This window comes from Branchiostoma lanceolatum, chromosome 4 (assembly GCF_035083965.1).
Source record: "Branchiostoma lanceolatum isolate klBraLanc5 chromosome 4, klBraLanc5.hap2, whole genome shotgun sequence".
Taxonomy (NCBI): Eukaryota; Metazoa; Chordata; class Leptocardii; order Amphioxiformes; family Branchiostomatidae; genus Branchiostoma; species Branchiostoma lanceolatum.
In genome coordinates, this window is record NC_089725.1 from 19032952 (window position 1) to 19052909 (window position 19958).

The window sequence follows — 19958 nt, forward strand, 5'->3', positions numbered from 1 at the left end:
AGATGTGAAAATAACTTCATTCATTTATGGTGTTGGGTCAGCACAACATTTGCCCATTTGGGTCAATGTGAAACAACCGCAAAAGATCAATGGCAAAGTGAATATACACGTTAAACAATGAAATTGCACTTGAAAGAGATTGTTGTACCTGACTTCAGGTTTCTGCACCACGTGCACCGTGGCAGGTTTGGACGACTGCAGCAGTTTGCGAACCTCCTGGACCCGCAGGTCATCTGGGAACCTCAGCTTCAGGAGCTGGGGAGGGTAATTAAATGAGACCAATGACTTCTTAGAACTAAAGTCTATCTGTGTTGAGAAGTGGCATTATCAAGACAACAATCAGTGGGACTTCTTCATTACAAAGAATACTGAGACATTACAGTCATGGCCAATCAAAATATAGCAGACATGACCCCCAGAAATGTTCATCTAACATAATCATATGTAGAATGTCTCTCAGTTAAATGGCAATAAATATCCAGTGATCATCTAGCTTAAAATAGGGGTGGGGTTCAAAACAAATATAAAACAATAATTAAAACAAGTAAATAGCCACCTCTTGGTCAAGAGTGTCCATGCCATCCTCCTCTTCTGTTGCTGTGAACAAATTCTGGAAGAAGATGGGATCTCAAAATTAGAAGTCCTTCCACTGAATGGTCTGCTTAGCCTTTGTGTCATTTAAAGTGTATATAGTAAACCATAGTATGCCATACTATCAGTCTATGCACTAAGTTATTTTTCTGTTAAATCTCATTTTATTACTTTTATCACTTCTGGTGGTGATGTAAAAGGACAAATGGACAAGGTTTAAGGAAGGACATTGTATAGAAGTACATTAATCTAGTATAAGAGGAGGGATGATACATAAATCCAAACATCATCATGTACATAGAAGTTGTACACTACTTGCCTCCTCTGGTGTTGTTTTGACAAGTCCTTTGCCCTTTGACTTCAACTGCATTCCTAAGCTCTGCTGACCTACAAAGAGAACGAGAAAATCAACGTTGTACACTATACAACAATGAAAACAAGTTCCACCAGAAACCAATGTCTTAGATACAACATAAGTAGTGCTCAAATGATACAACAAAGGCCATTTATCAAAATATAGATAGTGTCAATGATATGTAGTGAACATTTCTAACTTTTGTAAAAGCATTTTACATGACTTTTGGACACATGTAAATCCTCTCATGAGGCTAGAAAAAAAATTCTACTCCACAAAGCCCATGACTAAAAGCCCATGACTAGACTTACTTCCAATGAGTTTGTACGCTGCGGCGGGGAAGTCTGTGGGCGTGCTGCAGCGACACTCGTGGATGGCCACACGGAGGGGGAGGGCGACGCCAAACGGCAACATCTCCAGATCCTCCGCGGTCATCCCGATTTCTGTCATGTGCAACACGACACGCTCGCCCAGGCGGTAATTCTGCTTAAAGTCCAGGCTGATGCTGGGGGGTTAAACGAACCAAACATATACTTTGTATCTATTTACCAAATATAAAGATGCTTAGACTACTAGGTAGTCCCTTCAACTTAAAGTCAAAGTTCGTAAAGTTGATTTACCAAAAAATTCTTGAATATAAATAAATAAAGTATCAGTTGGAGCACAAACTGCAGCATAAGTTGCACCATAAACATAAAACTTTTACTTGATATTCTGTATCAATATCAATGACACAGATGAAGAAATCGTGTCACTGGATATTAAGTGGCAGCATAGAGAAGGCATGCAATAGAATAACCTGTATCATCAGAGGTCAATAATAAACTATTCACTTACAGCAACATAATCAATCAATCAAGTAAGCTAGTCATTGATTCAGCTACATTAAGACAAAAGTAAATTAAAGTGTAATTTCACTAATTATGACAGGATACTTTTGCTATGTACATGTATCTTAAACTATTTCATACATAGGAAAGATGGTGACATACCCTCTATGACGAGGTAAACTGTCCCTGGCCCTGTGTCCTGTAACCAAACACACATCTTAGTCACAAAGGAAACAAATAAGGGTAACAAAAATACTTTCTGCAAAGCACATAAAAATAAAACATATGACAATAATGAATTACACTTTATCAGTAGCTTGACAAAAGGATGGACAGTCTTGGGTTGATATGACTGAAACCTGTAGTAAAATCTTTTCTGGAATGGCAAAAGGTCCTCATGGTTGGTATATCTTTCTTTGCAACCAGTAGTACAGCATCCATGCTCCTTACCTGCAGCTGACAGTCTCTTGATAAACAACCCCTCCTCACGGAACCCTCCAGCCTCTTCCTTCATCAGGGGTTGGAAGTACAGGGAGTACAGCTACCAACACAAATAGTATAGCACTCATCACTTTTACTTCTCACAGTAATTTACAAGGTTGCCATATGTTGAAGTCCTCAAACTCCTTGAATTAAGTTTAACATCAAGCAAAATATTGTTATTTGGTATAATTTGAGACCAGTGTACTTTGAGACATGTCTGAATCTATGGCCTTTTGTTTTGGAATGAATTCAAATGAGTGATGCATTGAGATGACCACTAGCACCATACATAGTAAGCTTCTATTTACAAATGTAAGATATAGTTTAAGTGTACCATGACCACATTCTTGGTCTTCTCACAGACCCCAGCAACATGCGGAAAGGGTTCCACGGGCCTTCCCAGCATGCACTGGTACAACCACTGAAGGATGCTGGGAGGCTTGTTTGGGAAGGAAGAGGAGAACTGGAGCTGGTCCTTGGCACCTACGGAGGAAATTAGAGTTTTTGAAGGTTCTTCATATCGCATAGGCAGTAACGACACTTGGGTGAATCACTGTTGTGGAGTCTTCTCTTGGAAGCTTTGCAGGGTGCTAACAATAACATCTGACAGTCCTTTGTACTACTTACTGAGGAAATGTATATACCCTGGTTACTTTGAACTTTTAAAGATTGAAATTTAAAACAGTTTAAATCAAAGTCAAGTACCTCTATGATTAAAAAGTTTTAAAGAGACCTGTTAACTTGTGACAATACCATGGCATAATACAGACATACAAAAGCAACACCTACTTTGACTGATGTTACTGGGAGCGACTGCGTAAATGCCTACAGATGGGAAGTCCCTGCGGTAGTGGTCTACGTAAGCATCAAGACACAAATCACTGGGGACAGAATCAGCAAGGTTAGTAAATACACTTCAAATGAGGTATTCTGTTCACAAACCAACCAAGCAACCAGCACTTGGAAAATACAAGCTCTCTTGGAAGGGGTAACAAACACTTAATACCTTTGTTGAAATTCTTGGGCAGGGATAAAACAACAGAAAGCTGATAGATGATGTTACAAGTTAAGGATTCTTGTTGCTAAGAAGTGAGTTTACCTTGCCAGCTGACACAGCATGGCTGCAATCTGCTCCAGTTCAGGGTGGGACAGACCGTGCAGCTTCTGGTCCTGGGAAATATAGAGAATAACCACAAACCAGTGAACCAGCTGTTAAAACTTTCCTAACTGAGGTAACTGCACTGGAGCTATGTGTCACAGAGTGTGCTAAAATGGGGATTTCACAGCTATTGTAAATGCATGTTTCAAGGCTGGTGAAACCTCATGAAACCTCCTGGCTAGAGTTGACAACATTCACTTACTTCATACACAAGATGCAGAGCAGACAGAACCAGGGGCATGTGGGGGAACAGACTGTCGGATGGATCCAGAACGGGTGTGGCCGGCTCCTGCATCTCCACGTCGTCACGGATACAGAGTGGGCCCTCCGTCTTCAGGGTCAGGGCGTCGCGTACACGCGGGGACAGGCTGTGGTGGTAGGTGGAGCTCAGCAGGTAATCCCAGTCCTGGGCAAGGGAGGCAAAGACGTCTTAGATTGAAGGTGGTTAATCTTCTACTGGTTATAACAAGGACAGATACAATGTACAGTTGATAAGTTAAAGCTCAGAAGGCAACTGGTGGAATAGGATGTAACAACAACAACAAAATGTATCATATCAGACAGATGGTCATTCCCTTGGTTAGCACAAGAAGGTCACTTATAAAAGACTTTTTAATTATACTTCAATTAAGTTTGTACTACCTGGAAAACACTACACGCACAACGAAATCATTCAATCTTGTACATATGTGTTAAGGTTCTTACCTCGTTGCTGCCCTGCTCTGAGGAACGAGCCTTCTTGGCTGCGATGACTGGCGACATGGAGCTGTTTAACTCAGACTGGAGGGCGGAAAAACACAGACATCATCTAAACAATGTAATAAAAGCTTTTCTTTAAATCAAGTACCAAGTTAAAAAGTAGGGCTCCCAAAATGGCAACCAGCATTTCATGAGACTAACCCTGAGGTTGGGGTTGGTGAGAGACAGTCGCCCTGTGTTGTATCCCATCATACTTAGCAGACAGCTGACAAACAGGCTCCATTCTGATTGGCTGGGGGATCCAGGAGCATTGTGGGTAGTGTACCATTTCACAAATAGCTGCACAGCGATGTCCTTCGGAAGCTGTGTCCTTAAAGCTGCCAGACAGGCTTTCACTGGAAATGAACAATTCATGTTGAAGTCAATTTGTTCAGAAATGTCTTCCTTTCGAGGATAATACCTACCAAAATCGTATCTGTAAATTGTACTTAGGCTACATGAATTGATAACAGCTTACATGGCACCATCTGTTCTAATCAATTCTACATCACCACATTTTTAAGGAGCAGCTGGAAAACCAGATTTCTAAACTATTGCACACCCTAAGCAAAGGTTTACAGGCTGGAATGCTTACCGAGAGGAGATGCTGCCATCTCCGGAATAGACGTGCTGCAAAGTTTCCCATTATTCAATTCCTGTAGAAAGAATAGAGAAGTACATCTAAGAGCTCAACACCATTATGATATGGGTCCAGAAACAGACCGTGTTGTGTACTTTTACTTTGCAGGCACCAAAAGCCAAATTGATACTATCTTTTGGCTAAATGAATAAGTAACAAAGGAAAAGGCACAAAAACAAGAGTCTTTGTCATACCAGAGTAAACCTGTTGGCCACAGGGTCCCTGACATGGTTGATGTGAATGCCGGTGTGGAAGGAGAAGTCGTCGCTGAAGGTGGAGCCCTGAAGCTTGGAGGAGTTTCCCAACTCTGGTACAGGGGACAGGAGAACTACCTGTACAGGGAAGGGGGCCATAGTGCTTAAACTAATGTTTATAGTACATATTCTGATGTTATGTTGACAAAGGTTACATATCCACAGGTAAAGAACATTTGTTACAGAATAAATCGTTACAAATGAGTAGACTATGGACAATCAACCATTCTTATTCAGTTTGCAGTCTTCATATCCTAATGTCACTGAGCTTATGAGCATAATAAAGTTACTCCTACATGTATGACTGGACTATATACTAAACATTGCTACCTTAGGGAGAAAGCCAAGGTTCATGACAGACACATTATAAGCACATTAGATAACAAATCACATGTATTGATAAGAGTATAGCGATATACCTTGGTGTGTGATGGAAAATCTGTAATACAGTTAGTACATCCCAAAGTGCAGAACTAGTGCGCTATGCTATAAGGCTTTTTACTGAATATGTGACAAACAAAAAGCAAACAAGCTACAACCCCACCTCCTCATGTATTTTCATGGCACTGGGAGCCCGGCTGGAGGTGCCTGGAAGCGGACTATCCAGTGGAGTGCCTGCTCGAGGGAGAGAGGTGGAGAGGGACAGCCCATGGCTGCTACTGAGGCTGGCCAGGTACACCTTTCCAACCTACAGGGGCAGACGGGGGATGGTTTACAAACTGTAGATATACATATACTTAACACAGACCAGTCTGTTTTAGGAAAGATATTGGTGTATTCACCAGTTGTGATACAAATGAAGAAGATAGGAAATACCCTCCCAGCTTATAGGTGGCAGGGGTGGTGGCGGTAAGTAGCAGTTCTTCATGGCAAAAGTGTTTCTATGCTCATTAGTTTGGACAATTTCTGATTGCTACTACATTGTATGTTCTGATTGGTCCTGTTTTCTAAAAACAATCTTGGATGCAGATATTTCATACTTATAACAGGTCATTCTGAGTATGGCAATATACAAAATATTTGGAAAATTTCATTGTAAGCCAAACAGCAGTGATACCATAGAATGTCAGTTTTGTTTTGACTCACCTTGCTTGTTCCGGTGTACAACACAACACTTCCATGTAAATCCAACACAATCATCATATTCAGACTCTGGGACAAAGAGAAGAAAGACTGATTTCAGTTTAAGCAGACACAGACCAAGCAAAGGCCTAGTTTCCAGTTGTATCTATTGTACATTTGCAATCTACATTTTGTTACTCATGTTTTCCTATCAGCACTTTAAGAGGTAATTGAATTTCTTAAAACCCCAAAATCAAATCACAGCATTCAACTTGGCAAACACAATATGGCATTTATGTCAGTTCTACTATTATTCTAGTATCTCTACAATATTGACTATTCTGCGCAAATTCCATTTTCAAAGAGAAAAAAAGAAAAATGAAATCAGCCTCACCTGCAATGCTATGGCATCCCTGGCACTGATCTTGGTAATGGCACCAAAGATGAGCTGTCTGTTGTCATTGCTGGGCTCAAACTTCACACATCTGACAGAAGAAAATGTTATAAATTATATATAATGGATACATTTACTTTGACAGTTTAAGATAGTGCAACATTGCTAACAATTAGAAATGTAGGGAAACCAACACTTTACTAACATATCCTAAAATCCATACATATTATTCATCAATATATGCTACAGTATACATATACATATATAAATTTACAGCTCCTCTCTGTTCTCTTGGTTTATTCATTGAGTAAATAAAAACACAACATTCTAAGAATGCTGTATCTCTAACATCATCTACTAAACCAGGGCAACAAGTGGCTAACCTGAGCTCGTGCTTCTTGTGTATCAGATAACAGAGGAACTTCTGTCCACAAACGTCTGACATCAGAAAGGCCTTGGAGGCCTGGCCCTGAACACCATCCCTGGGGAGACAGGTAAATATTACCAACAAAGTGTGATTTTCAACACAATGTGTTTCTGAAATATAGTTTCTCTATACTAGATACTACAGGAGCATTTGCACTTTTCAAGTAGTACTGTTGCAACAAATGTGACAGAAATATTCTGTGTTTGCATGCAGCAGCCCAGTGTATGAAATTTATACATACAAATATCATCTAAGGGCAACTGACGTGCAGGGTATAGCTTTATGAGATGCTCATGGACATGCAGAAATGAAGCTTAACCAGTCCAACCTTCTCCCTGTCATAGTCTCTGTCCACACATGGTCCATGCAGACCTCAGGTGTGAGGGGCGTCGGCATCTCCAGGTAAGACTCGAAGGTGCGGCCAGGTGAGGCGAAGCTGCAGGAGGAGGCTGGGGTTCTCGCCATATTTGCGGGCGACCGTGAGACCCATGGGGAGGAGATGGAGTAGCTGAGAGATTTGGAGGAACTGCTGTTGTTTGGTGCAGGGGACTGGCAGCGGCTACAGAAATAGAAATCATAACATATAATGTACCAGGGTAGCTACACTAGAAAGACAATTTTCAACTGGCTGTGATTTCAGGTCTAAGTCTAAGCAACAACAGGGGCAAACACTATTTACAGGTTCAATATATTGTGTGAGTGACAAGACATTGGATTTAATTCCTGGACCTCTGGTAAATTGATAACCTGGTGTGTGTAAGTGCACACGAGTCTAGTGCATATGTATCTCAATACCTGAGAGTGGCCATGTGGCTGAGAACAGCCGGTGAGTGAGACCTTGATGATAATCCAGGCGTGCTCGGTCGGCTGTAGGTCCTGTATGCGGGCGACAGGCTCGGAGACTGGCTCAGACTGAGGCGGGACTGCGTACTGGAGCTCAGGCCTGCCAGTGGCGTGGTCACATGAAGAGAGCTAGGCATGCTGGGAATGGTGGAGGTGTCGCCATAGTGAGTGCTGGACAGGCCTGCAACTTCCTGAAAATACAACAAACATTGAGTTCCAAAATGTTTCAACAGCAATACAGAGGAAAATTTTAAATGTTAGTTTTGTATTTCTGCTTGTTACTGGTCATGCTTTCATTATCATCATGTCTGGATTTAAACCATATTCTTGAACTTTCTTAAGGCTAAATCAATTCTGCAATAAAGAAAAAAAGATTTTCATTGACACCTTATACTGTCAAGTTTTGGTAAACTGTGAGCTTTACAGGAGGCACTTTTCTTACACACCTCACTTTTAGCCTTCCTCAGCGCCCAGACAGAGTGGACACCCAGAACTGTGTCATAGGTCATCATGAGGGAGGGATCAGCACTGGTGAACACCACGTGCTGCATGGGGTCGTTGACATACGACAGTTTCCCCACGCCAAGCGGCCCTCCGTACTTGCAGACGACCGGGCACAGCTCGTCCAATGGGTGACACATGCTGAACAGCTTGGGTAAGGCCTCCGAACCCCTGGTTGGGAAGGTGAGATATGGTAAATTTGAAATCTAGCAGATAAAAAAAGGTACTGCAGCATGATATTCCTCAGGAAAGCTTATTTTAACCGACTATTAAAAACATGATCTGTGTAATACAAATTGTTCTATCACTTTATTTAGTATATCCAGCAATATCACCCGATACCAGTAGGTAGATCAAAAGTCCATCAATACAAACCTTTTAGGACTAGTAATTTCTGCCTCCGAGATGCTCCTTTCAAACAGTAGCCCATATTTAGTAGACCAGGTGTGCTGTGCCTGAAGGGATGAATAATGCAGAACATATCCATCACAAAAGGTAAGAAGATTTCCTGCCAATATGCCAGTGGTACAAATGTGAAAAGTCTGTACACTGTAGTTAGATGTGCTTTATTTATAGTGCTAACTGTTGACTTGTAAAAAAGTTCTCATGCAAATCCCCTCCCAATGGTTTCCCAGCCCCCCAAACATTGCATCATGACATATCACCAAGTATTTCACAGAAACTTGGGCGCAACAACCCAACCGGGTTTTGCCCAGTACAGTAGAATCCGCTTAACTGCACCACCCATTTGTCAGCGTTTTTGGTGCAATTATCCGGCTGGTGCAATTATGCGAAATGCCCAGCTGGACCGCACCACCATGGGCGAGGGAGTGTATTGTTAGTCAGAAACACTAGCACAAAGAAAACAGACGAAATTATTCAGTTATTATCTTTATTTATTGACCCTTTGCTGAATATAAAGAAATGACTACGAACCTTTTTAAAAAGATTTTGCATTCTTTCATCTTTCCATGCGATCTACCGCATTACAACACACGTAATGTTACAGGGGAGGCATTCTGAAACATCGTCATATGCATGCGTGCCACTCATCGGATAACAGTTTCTGTGTTACATTACGTAGAGTGCAGTTGTCGATTTACGTAAATCATGTACCGCCATGAAACTAGGAATTGAAACTAAAACTTGGTTACTGATTACGGGTGACCCGCCCGGGACCTCCCATACGATTCCTATCAACGTAACTGTCCATGGAGACCGCCTTCTTTTGTAACTGAAAACAGTTTTAAACATATTGGCGGTATTGCGCCTTTACACCGGCAGGTATCGACTCATTTGTACCGCGTTTGCCGATTTTAGCGCACCTTTTCAGTTAACTTGTTGAGGATTTTTGGAAAAAATTGGTGCAGTTATCCGGCACTGGTGACCATGCGCGGTGCAGATATGCGGAGTCACTAACAATGCAGTGAATGGGAACCGGTTTTGGATATTGGGATTCGGTGCAATTAAAAGGAAGGTGTGTTTATCCGAGGTGCAATTAAGTGGCTTCGTCTGTACTATATATAGATATAGATAGATAAACTTGGTTGTGTGACATATTATGAGTCACCTGAAACTGCAGAGGTGAAATGTACTCCTCTCCCTCCTTGGTGTAGATGTTGACACAGCTGGTCTCCACAACAGCAATACCTGACATCAGCTTTTTATCTGTGGCAGTCACACAGCAACGATCAGATTCAGATTTACATGTACAGTAGTTTTTTGGCATGAATTTTCACCACAATTGCTTGGTAAGAAAGACTGTTGGACATTAAGAAGGAAAGGTGATATGTGAGTATACTTAAAACCATGATACCAGTGCATCATATTAAGAAGCTCTTCCTCAAAAAGTCAAATGCTAAGAAGAAAGGATGATCTTAAGTTGGAAGACGTTATCTTACCTAACTTCTTGACTGGTTTGTTTGCCTCCATACGAGGAAATTCAAATCTGCACCACAAGGCCTGCAGTAGAGGGAGTGGAGAAGTGAACACAACGATATCACAAACTTGTATGGTTTATAATCATCTTCAAAAAGGGAATGGATGATCTATCTGAGAAAAAGATTTAATCTGTTCAGACGTAACTATTCTAAGGTGGGTGTTCAAAACCCTTACTAGTTACTGGCATTAATTCCATGTTTTAGGACAGCCACACCTTGAGAATATTAAAGATTCCACAACATTTCTTGAAAAACTTAGAACTGATCATGATGTGTTAATACTGTTATACCACGATGTGGTGGCTTTCCTTACATGCAGTATAGACTGATTACTTACCTCCTGGACTGGTGAAGGAACAGTGAATGACCTGATGACCATCCTGGTTGCACTCTGCCCTCCCCTGCTCCACACCACAGTGTTCCCCCTGGTGTACAACTCCTCATCACACACCTCCCCCTCCCCCCCAGCCTTAAGGGTCCATGACTCCTTCTGAATGGGGAAAAAAATCACCATGGCATATTGTGTCAGACTAATTTTACAACATTTTCTATTCCCCTGGACAACATGGTGTCTGAAGTGGGATTTGAATCCACGCCCTCATTTGGAGAAGCGAGTCATGAAAACAATCTGCAACTAATCATCAAGTAAAAACTCATCTACATAGTGTAAGATGTTAAAACAGACATCCTGGACCCCAAATATCTATTTTCTTACAATACATAAGGAGGTTTGACATCCTTTGTCACCTTTGCACATCCTGTAACAAAAACCTGGTAAAAACCCTGACCTTGGGCGTGTCTGCCATGGACACCTCGCTGAATGACTTGATGGGAACACCATGTTCCCGGATGGACGTGCCGTCCAGCGTCCTGGTGGGAGAGGGTGGTGCAAAGCCTTCTGGGTGGCAGGAGGTGTACTCACGACCGTAGGGCACAAACTCCTGCGGCTCTGAGGCTGAGATGATCATCTTGTGGCCGTCTCTTTGTGTTGTTATAGTCCGATGTATGGGATCGGGAAGGAAAGTGCTGTAAAAGTCATGTATCAACATACTAGTACATTAACACTGCCTGTAGTGTAGGGGTCTTCCTACTGCACCGATAGCTTATAGTTGTGTTAGCTCTTGTTTTCCCAATCTGAGCTGGTCTTGAAAATGATTTTTTATCATTACATCTAACATAAAATTATGTTAGACATGTAAAGATGCAGGACTTGGAGAGCATACGGGCAAAGGAACATATCAAAAGACATCAATTGGGAGGAAGTTGCAAAAGCTTTGGGCCCTAGTCCTTACCCTAAAATTATTCTAAGGGTAAGGACTAGGGCCCAAAGCTTTTGCAACTTCCTCTCAGTAATTTTAGTAATCTTTAATTAGGATAAATCATGTCACAAATTGTTCTGTGCATATTTTGCAGTCCTGGTACTGTACTTTGATTCTATAATTCCTACCTGACCTAACATCCAACATTCCAACTGTACTCAACTCAAACTGAACTCAAAGCACAGTACAGTACTGTAGATGTTTCGCTTGTGCCCCCCTCCCCACCAAAACGTTCTGTCAAGTGCGTGCAGCACAAAGCCCAGTGCAGCAGAACGACTCCGTTTGGCTAATTACTGGCACATATACACATTGGAATAATTTGGCTAAAGATTCTCTCTTCTAACGCTGTTATTTCTGAAGGCAAAGCAACAAATGATTTTCTCACCTGAACATCAATTCAAATTTGGAGCAGCCATATTTTCCCGCGATTAATTCTGAGCGTTGTGCGCAGTCTACTGCGCAGCGGGGTCAGCGACCCGGAAGTGAAACCGCGAGGACATTCTCTAGCAGACGACACAAACTAAGTTTCCAAATAAATCCTCTTCGTTTGTCGGTTTTACAGCGTTATCTCAGTTCCAGAAGGATGTCCGCGACAACAGTTAGAACTTGGTGGAGAAAGCAGTCCATCATTACGTAAGGGCTTATCTTTCAATTATCACTTTATTATGGGGGCAGTCTCACATTTGCACGTGTTACTGTTAGGCTGTCCAAACAAGCTCGGTGACATGTTATGATGGCTGATGTAATGTGCACCCAAAATGTTTTAACACGGGCTACTTTGATTCAGAAAGACGCGAGGAGTGAAGAAAAAAATGTCTCTGTAAGTAGAAAAGACAGAAATGAAGATACTATAACATGTCAGGGAAACATGTCACAAATTTGAAGTGAATAACGTCCATCACTAACATCTCCTAACCAAAGACATATAATGTCCTTGCCCTGACTGATAATTTTTGTTTCAATGTCATTTTTTATAGGAAAATCTCTTGTGGTGTCATAGGAGTCGCCTTCGCTGCTACCCTTGCTGGTGTAGACGTCAGTCCTGGAAACTACTACCGCAGGAAAAAACTGGCAGAACAGGCAGAGCAGAAGAAACAAGAAGCAGTCAACATTCCTGTCAGTTCTAGGAGCTTCTTCCTTTCTAACAATTTAACCTTCACTCGTTTTGTCTGTCGAGTCTCTTTGTCCTTTTATGACCAAGGAGGTTATATAACCTCCTTGTTATGATGAAGAGGCTTGGCAGATATAAATGTAATAGGCTTGGATACCAGGTTAAGCTAAGGCCACACCAATCTAATTTCTTGGCCAACGGATTTTTATTTTCACACCAAAAAAAAATTTCTGAAAAAAAGAATTTATGAAAACAGAAGGCTGGGCCAGCCTTCTGTTTTTTTTTTTCTAAAATCTTTTTTTTGAGAAAATAAAAATCCGTTAACCAAGAAATTAAATTGGTGTGGCCTAAGCATCTATTCAGTAGTAATGTTCACATGTAAAATATTGCATTTGATTGGAGTGGATAAATAGTTGTAGATGCCATCTGTGTAAACCAAGTTGAAAGAAGTTCAGAAGAGTCGGTCATAAGAGTCCCTAAATCAAAATTGTGGCGAATAGAAAAAATATGTTTTACAACAGTACAACACAATTTAGGTCTATACAGGCTTTTCATTGATGTAATGATGATTATCATTTGAATCCTCCAACGACCGTGTTGGGCGGATAATTGGAGTAGGTAGTAGCATCCTCATGTGGTTACAGACGTACATATAGAATACAATACGGGGTATTCCGCATCACCTGAGGTACCAGCCTGACCGCGGGAGGGCTGGGACCGAGGGTGATGTGGAATACACTGTGTTGTATTTTATTCATGTCATACCCACCCAAGTTGAGGTCTTTGTCGACAACGATGGACGAACATCACCCACTAGAGAAAACACACATTTCAATACGAAATGTACCAGAAGTTGAAAAAAGTTGGTGTCCTCGAACAAAAAATTGTAACACATTCCAACGACCGAATCCAGCATTCAAATTTTTTAATAGCGGCGCACTCCAATTGCATTCTAAATTTTCTATGGAAGCCAGTGTGATAACCGAAAGTTATCACCTGGTCTGGAACACCTGTATCAAACATTTTTTGCGGCCCAGGTATGACATAAACTGTAATCCAACACAGCACAGATGATGTCAAATGAAAAGCCTGTTCAAGGGACCAACATTGTCATGGTCCGCTGAGCATTGTACTGAAGATCATTTACATAGTTTTTATACTAATCACTGATTAGTTAAAAAGTCTAACTGCTTTTTTTTACTCTTTCCAGAGAAAACCAACCAAATGGGACACTTGATGTAACTTTGGACCTTGGCACAAAGCACTGGGCCTTGCACAAGAGATGGAAACCAATGTTTCAAAACAGACCAGGGATACACAACATTCATTTCAGTATTTTGAAAATCATTAAAAAGACTCAACAAGTTTAACGCAAATTTGCCAAGCCTTGTGGGCTTAAGGAAACATCATGTACAAGTCAGTATATTTCAGGAGAAAGTTTTACTTAAAGTAGGCAACTAGTCAGTCAGTCAGTCACTGACGAAAGACAGCGGATGTCTGACTGTTTCAAAAATGTTATCCAGTTGCTTGAGTAACTATTTTTGGCGTACTTAAAGTAGGGTTTGACTAGCATCTATAATAAAGACACCACACGCGTGACCACGGAAAGGCATTGATACTGGAGTCATGCTTAGAAAGCAGTTTATTCTGTAATGTAAAACTTTTGCACAACAATATGGGAAAAAACCCCACAAAATTTGCACTGTGCTCTGATATGATATGAATTTGTCCTAATACATTATAAGGACTGACTCTATTTTCCTTTTGGAAAAAATAGGTTTAAAAACACTAGTCAGGAACTTTTCTTACCCTGTCCATTTCTCAAACTTAACTTCCACTTTTTTACTTCCATGCATTACAGTTCCACTCAACTGTTTCTTTTGGAGTTCTTTTGCTGCCCTCTTTCATTTTGGAGCTTTGAAAAACAAAACAGCCTTATTTCTAATTAGTCCCTGCAAAAATGAAGCACATAATTCTTATTCTGTACACACACTGTAACAGTATAACTATAATCTTTCATTTTGGAGAACTGAATACCCTGGGTCCAAATTGGCACCTACAAAATGAGATATGTTGTTTTGTCTTTTTCCATTATGAACTGAAATAAATGAATCATATCACTGTTGCATGAAGTAAAGTTCTTGATTATTATGTTCCGAGTATTACCTTAACACCATGAGGTCTACATTGCACTGTCCTTTGTCTACAAAATTGCAGATTGCACTGCAGTGACATAATACAAACTGACTACACTTGAGTAAGATGTTTGTTTGCTCTTCTAAAACATAAGCCATAGTTTGATTGTTCTATCACAACACAGCTTGTTCTTCAAGACGTTGATTACTAAAAACATCCTGTACCATAAATAATTACAAAACAGGTTTGTTGCGTTTGTCTTTGTAAGCTATACTCCCTCAGTAGGTACAGACAACTACACATATTAGATAAGACAGAACAAAAAGAGCTCACAACATACATGTAGTAAGAAGTCTATACTTGCACTATTAACTGGGATGAATGACAATGTTGCACAGTAGAATCCCAGAATTATTTATCTTTTTGGAGTTAATGTTCCACAAAGGAGATAGGATAAAGCATTGCTGTTCTGTATGCTGATGAACAAACCATTATTGAGGTACTGTATCAAACATAACAGAGGATGTTGAAGATTTTGGAGCTGATCAAGGGATTCCCACAAACTAATGATAAAGGAGCTAAATCTGCAGAACGAGCCCTGCAGATGAGATGTTATCCCCTCCCCCCGCAGTCTGCCGCACCTCTGTACACACCAGCACAGGTGCGATACAGATCTCATAATCATGTTCCTCCCAGCAGGACACTGGCCGGTTTTCTTTAAATGGGATCTTCGAGCTCCCCTCCTCCCGACTGGTGGAGAAGGAGTCATCCATGAGTACTGTCGCCTTCCCTAGGTCGATCTTCGGGGACCCGCACACGTGCCTGTTGGCCGTTAGAGAAGCCTTGGCTGCGGCAGACATGGTGTTTTTCCAACCTGAGTCTTTCTTTGTCATGATTGCCTGGAAAGCAAGTGTATGAACATGCAGGCGGGTCAGGCGACGTTTGGACCCGCTAGCATCCGCCTTCTGAAGCGTTGCCCAGACCTTCCTCATGTGGTCCAGCACGGTGGCGACACGGGGCACGGGGTCCGAGATGAGCGTGATTTTCCCGCCGTGCAGCATGCTGTAGAGGTTGGGTAGTTCCTGTTCATTCATGCCCAGGGAGTCCATGTAGGGGACAATGTACTTCAGCACTTCCTCAAACAGCGCCTGCTCAGTGAAGGAGGCCAGCTCAAAATGTGTCTTCTGCTCCGCAGGGATGGACACCAACATCTGCTGCAGGAGTTTCAGCCTGGATTCTCGCTCACCTGGCAAAATAGAGAATACTAGAATCAACAAGAGCATTGGTACTTGTGTACTTGTCATGGTAAAACAACAGAGCCAGCTAGCCTCCGTTGCAGGCTCTGAAGCGGCTTTTGGGGGGGCTTAATAATACACTTTTTGCAGCCAGCCCGTAACTATCAGCCAACCCCGTAACCATCAGCCGCCAAAAAGCTGCTTCAGAGCCTGCAACGGAGGCTAAGAGCCAGCTACATGTCAATCAATGCAGCATATAACAAGATACATAAATCAAGTTCTTAACTAGATTGTACCCCACCTGCTGAGAATGGGAAGTTGTCCATCATCTGTATCCCTCCTACCACCACCAGGGAGGGGTTGAAGTCCCTCAGCACCTGACCAAAGCTCTCCAGAGAGTTCAGGCTTGGGTTGTTCCTGTCACTGTGGATAATGAATCTGTAGACAAGGGAAACTTTGTTACTGTCTTATGTTACTACAAGGGTTACTGACTTATTGCAATCTGAAGTCATATTTTCGTCCCCTTATATCTTACTACTTATTCATCACATCACATGAATCTCTTGTATGATTCCCCTATCCTCTCTAAAAGAACTCTCTCTCCCAAGTCCATCAAATAACGGAAGTCCTAACATGAGGCATTTTGGAAGAATTCATTGAAATTTCTTTACATCTGATAGAAATAATACATATTGTATCTAAGATGCCAAATTCAAGAACTGCAACATAATCTCATTTACTTACTAATGCAAAAATGGAGGTCAAGAGTAAGACAGAGTAACAGTGCATGTACAAGAGTACTAGTAAAATTTGCCCTGGGTGAAATGTACCATCCCCAACAGCCTATCACCCACCTGTTTGCCCTGGGTGAAATGTACTTTCCCCAGCTACTCTGCCGTGGGTACTCCAAGATCAAGTGGATGTCATCGTTTTCTATTTCATCACCAGTAACTAAGGAAAGAAAACAGACAAAGTCACCAAATCACTGCTATCATACCTTACATTTACAACCTAGATTGAGGAGAATGAGAAGAATGATAAGGATTGTTATGGAAAAAATTGATGACATAGAGCACCTTGCACAGACACATGATAGAGCATGGGCCACGTGATGCCATATGAAGTTAAACGTGAACTTTACTAGAGAGCCTCTACAGCACAACTGCTATTTGAGAGTTGATGCAATTACAATGAATAACATAATCTGGTTACTTGCACAAGCCCCTTACCTGTAATTCCTTCTCTCATCACTTCTTTAAGACTGGAGCTAAGATGCGCCCCCAGAAGGACGTTGCACCCTTCAGCAGCGAACCTGTTTGCCATGACAGGTGCATTCCCACCCAGTTCAAACCTTGCATTCGGCATTTTGTAAACAATGTCCATGAGGTCTCGGAACAGGGTGGTGTTGTCCATGTATCGTCTGGAAATGAGAAAAGACATTATCTGTCACATTCTGTGTGTCTAAACTGTCTGATGGTTACAGTTTGTACTCATCAATTACTGTCTATTTGACTTTCTTCTTTATCTTGGGCATTGTCTCAGAAGTGGGCGGGTCCTGTGACTCCTGTGGTATTTGGGTGGAGTCCAAAGGACTGGCTATTTTGCATGTAAAAGGGTACAAACTGTGCAAAAACTCATTGTTTTTCTTCCTTTGTGCATAAGTTGAGTTACCATATTGGCCTCACATGCGTATACAGGCTTTTTAATTGACGTCATTTACGCGATGTTGAATTACAGTGTATGTCTCTTAGATACGCTGACGTACTGCTGCTTAATCCAATTACCAGCCAACATGGTCACTGGGGATTCATAATTACTATGACGTCAATGAAAAGCCTCTATTGTTGGTGCCTCCTCACTAGACTTGGAGTTAGATATGGTTACGTGTGACAGGTCATTTGATGTCATAATATAAACCTAAGGCATCCATGCATGTATGTGAAGGGGTGTGTTACCCTTAAGGGCAGACAGAGATACATTTACTTGTACACAATGCAACTCCACCATACAGTAGCCGGTTAGATAATGGATGCCACATCATGTACAGTAGTTTGCCATTTTTGCTGACTCACTCTGCAGCAGCCCCATGGTTGAAGAAGTAGGCAAACATCTGTGCCAGCTCCTGGGGGTCGTGGATGGAGTCATAGTGGGCAGCCAGGGCTGGAGGGGTCAGGTTGTACCTGTGGATGAGAACACATAATTGTTAAAATTTAATGACTCAACAATATAATAATAAATGTCAAGACAAGTATTGTTTACTATGGCTGAGATATGGGGGTGTGTACTAGTACCTCTTTGTGACACATGGTTTCAAGAGCTGAACTTCACATAATCTACCCAATGTACAATCACCTTCAACTCTCAAGCCTTTTCCTTTTAGCACTGTTTGCTTTAGAATCCCTACTATTTGTTTATCTATTCAATTATCTACAAGACAAATGGACGATGCAATGACTTTTGCACCTTGACATGCAAGGGAACGAACGTGCATCATGGCATCCATATTTCAATCTCCAACAGCATGATCAGATCAATACAAGCCAAAGGTCGTTGACCGTCCCATTTTATATAGAATGTTCATCAACTTCATGCGTTCATTTTTAATGTGGCTGAATTAATTAATTGGTTATTCAGTCACATTAAATATGAACGCATGAACCATGAACATTCTCTATGAAGCAGAACGGTCAACAACCTTTGGCCTGTAATCAGATCATGTTCTCCTTTATTTTGCGGTCTAATCAGATAATGTATGTGTTCATTGATAAAACCTTAATTTCTATATTCAATTTCGAGGAGGTTGTTGGAGCAACAAAAGTGAAGAAAGTTATCTGGACGTTAGATCATTGTCACTGGAAATGACGTCGGCCATAAATAGATATTCTGATGGACATCCACCTGTTTACAAATTATGTGAGGAATGGTGATATACTTATTCTTTTTTCTTGGCACGATTCAATTCTGTTACCCAAATTGTATACCATGTAGCTCGGGGACATGATGAGCTGACAAAAACAATAAAAGTGAACAGTGATGAGCTGACTGACAAATACATCAGAACTGAAAACTGGCTCTAACCGGTCTCCTACCTGTCGAATAACTCTAGCCCGTCGACGAAGGCGTCCTGACAGGCCCCGAGCCCCACCGCCACCCGCGGCTTGGACGACAGGCTCACCTTCTTCTCTGCCTTCAGCAGGGACAGGAGGACTTTCTCGAGCCTGTCTCGTAATATGGCATCGGGTGGTTGTCGCACGTAGTACAGAGCGGCGATTAGGACAATGACAGAGACGAACCCGCCGACAACCGACCCAGTGGAAGCCATCTTTACCTGCTGACGTGCCAGGGCGAGTCCATTCGACGAAATGGGGGTGTAAGAACTTAAGTCTTTAGGGTAAACGGGAGTAGGGCGGGAGATTACATCCGTTTCTATACTTTCCCGTTGGGGAAAGGGGAGGTAATGTTGTAGGTGTGTGTTCCTGTACGGTGCAGTGCCTTAAATGCACTGTGCTGTCAAACTAGCCACTATATTTGCTATGTTGAACTTCTATTAGGCCACAACAAGTGCATTTAATGGATGACATAAGCAAGCTCATTAATTTTCACCTGATTTTGAGAAAAAGTATTTTACTCTCCGTAGATGGTCAACATGAAGAGAAAGTACCAAAATAAAAAATATGTCACGTTGTTACCTTGATTGTACTTGTAGAGGTGACACTAGTGAGGTAGCCATGAGTGTAGTTGTATTAGTGAAACTTTCCAAAGTTGTAAAGGTGGCACCTATGTGGTAGTCGTGAGTGTAGTTGTGACACTCGTCTACCACACCTCGTCTACCACACCTCGTCTATCGCAACTTTGTGCACTTCTTGAATACAGGGATAAAAGACTTGTCAGCTGTGATACCATGTTTTATCACCTCAATTCTTGTTACATTTGTGTCTAT

General features: G+C 41.6%; 2 protein-coding genes and 1 long non-coding RNA gene across 3 annotated transcripts in view; 1 reads left to right on the forward strand and 2 right to left on the reverse strand.

Annotated features, from left to right (window-relative positions):
• LOC136433134 (anaphase-promoting complex subunit 1-like) overlaps positions 1-12026 on the reverse strand; it is a 24058-nt gene extending 12032 nt beyond the window's left edge. The window contains exons 1-27 of the mRNA XM_066424982.1: positions 11922-12026; positions 11006-11243; positions 10555-10707; positions 10179-10239; positions 9848-9945; positions 8653-8732; positions 8223-8448; positions 7729-7967; positions 7262-7492; positions 6890-6988; positions 6507-6597; positions 6137-6202; positions 5595-5738; positions 4991-5128; positions 4752-4812; positions 4319-4512; positions 4124-4198; positions 3621-3824; positions 3359-3429; positions 3049-3140; positions 2594-2742; positions 2227-2317; positions 1939-1975; positions 1258-1451; positions 911-978; positions 557-610; positions 149-255 (exon numbers count right to left, since the gene is read on the reverse strand). Coding sequence (XP_066281079.1) covers positions 149-255; positions 557-610; positions 911-978; positions 1258-1451; positions 1939-1975; positions 2227-2317; positions 2594-2742; positions 3049-3140; positions 3359-3429; positions 3621-3824; positions 4124-4198; positions 4319-4512; positions 4752-4812; positions 4991-5128; positions 5595-5738; positions 6137-6202; positions 6507-6597; positions 6890-6988; positions 7262-7492; positions 7729-7967; positions 8223-8448; positions 8653-8732; positions 9848-9945; positions 10179-10239; positions 10555-10707; positions 11006-11243; positions 11922-11929 — 3269 coding nt within the window. The 5' untranslated portion in view covers positions 11930-12026. The remainder of the gene's footprint in view (positions 1-148; positions 256-556; positions 611-910; positions 979-1257; positions 1452-1938; positions 1976-2226; positions 2318-2593; positions 2743-3048; positions 3141-3358; positions 3430-3620; positions 3825-4123; positions 4199-4318; positions 4513-4751; positions 4813-4990; positions 5129-5594; positions 5739-6136; positions 6203-6506; positions 6598-6889; positions 6989-7261; positions 7493-7728; positions 7968-8222; positions 8449-8652; positions 8733-9847; positions 9946-10178; positions 10240-10554; positions 10708-11005; positions 11244-11921) is intronic.
• LOC136433148 (uncharacterized) lies at positions 12005-14772 on the forward strand. Its single transcript, XR_010755602.1, has 3 exons — positions 12005-12169; positions 12514-12652; positions 13858-14772. It is a non-coding gene; the product is annotated as an uncharacterized lncRNA (long non-coding RNA).
• LOC136433141 (ADP-dependent glucokinase-like) lies at positions 14272-19629 on the reverse strand. The gene is made up of 6 exons (XM_066425010.1): positions 19108-19629; positions 18091-18198; positions 17248-17438; positions 16873-16969; positions 16320-16456; positions 14272-16029 (listed from the first exon to the last, which is right to left on the reverse strand). Exons 1-6 carry the CDS (start codon positions 19338-19340, stop codon positions 15362-15364), a joined length of 1434 nt encoding a protein of 477 aa, XP_066281107.1. The 5' UTR covers positions 19341-19629; the 3' UTR covers positions 14272-15361.
• Between the last annotated feature and the right edge of the window lie 329 nt (positions 19630-19958).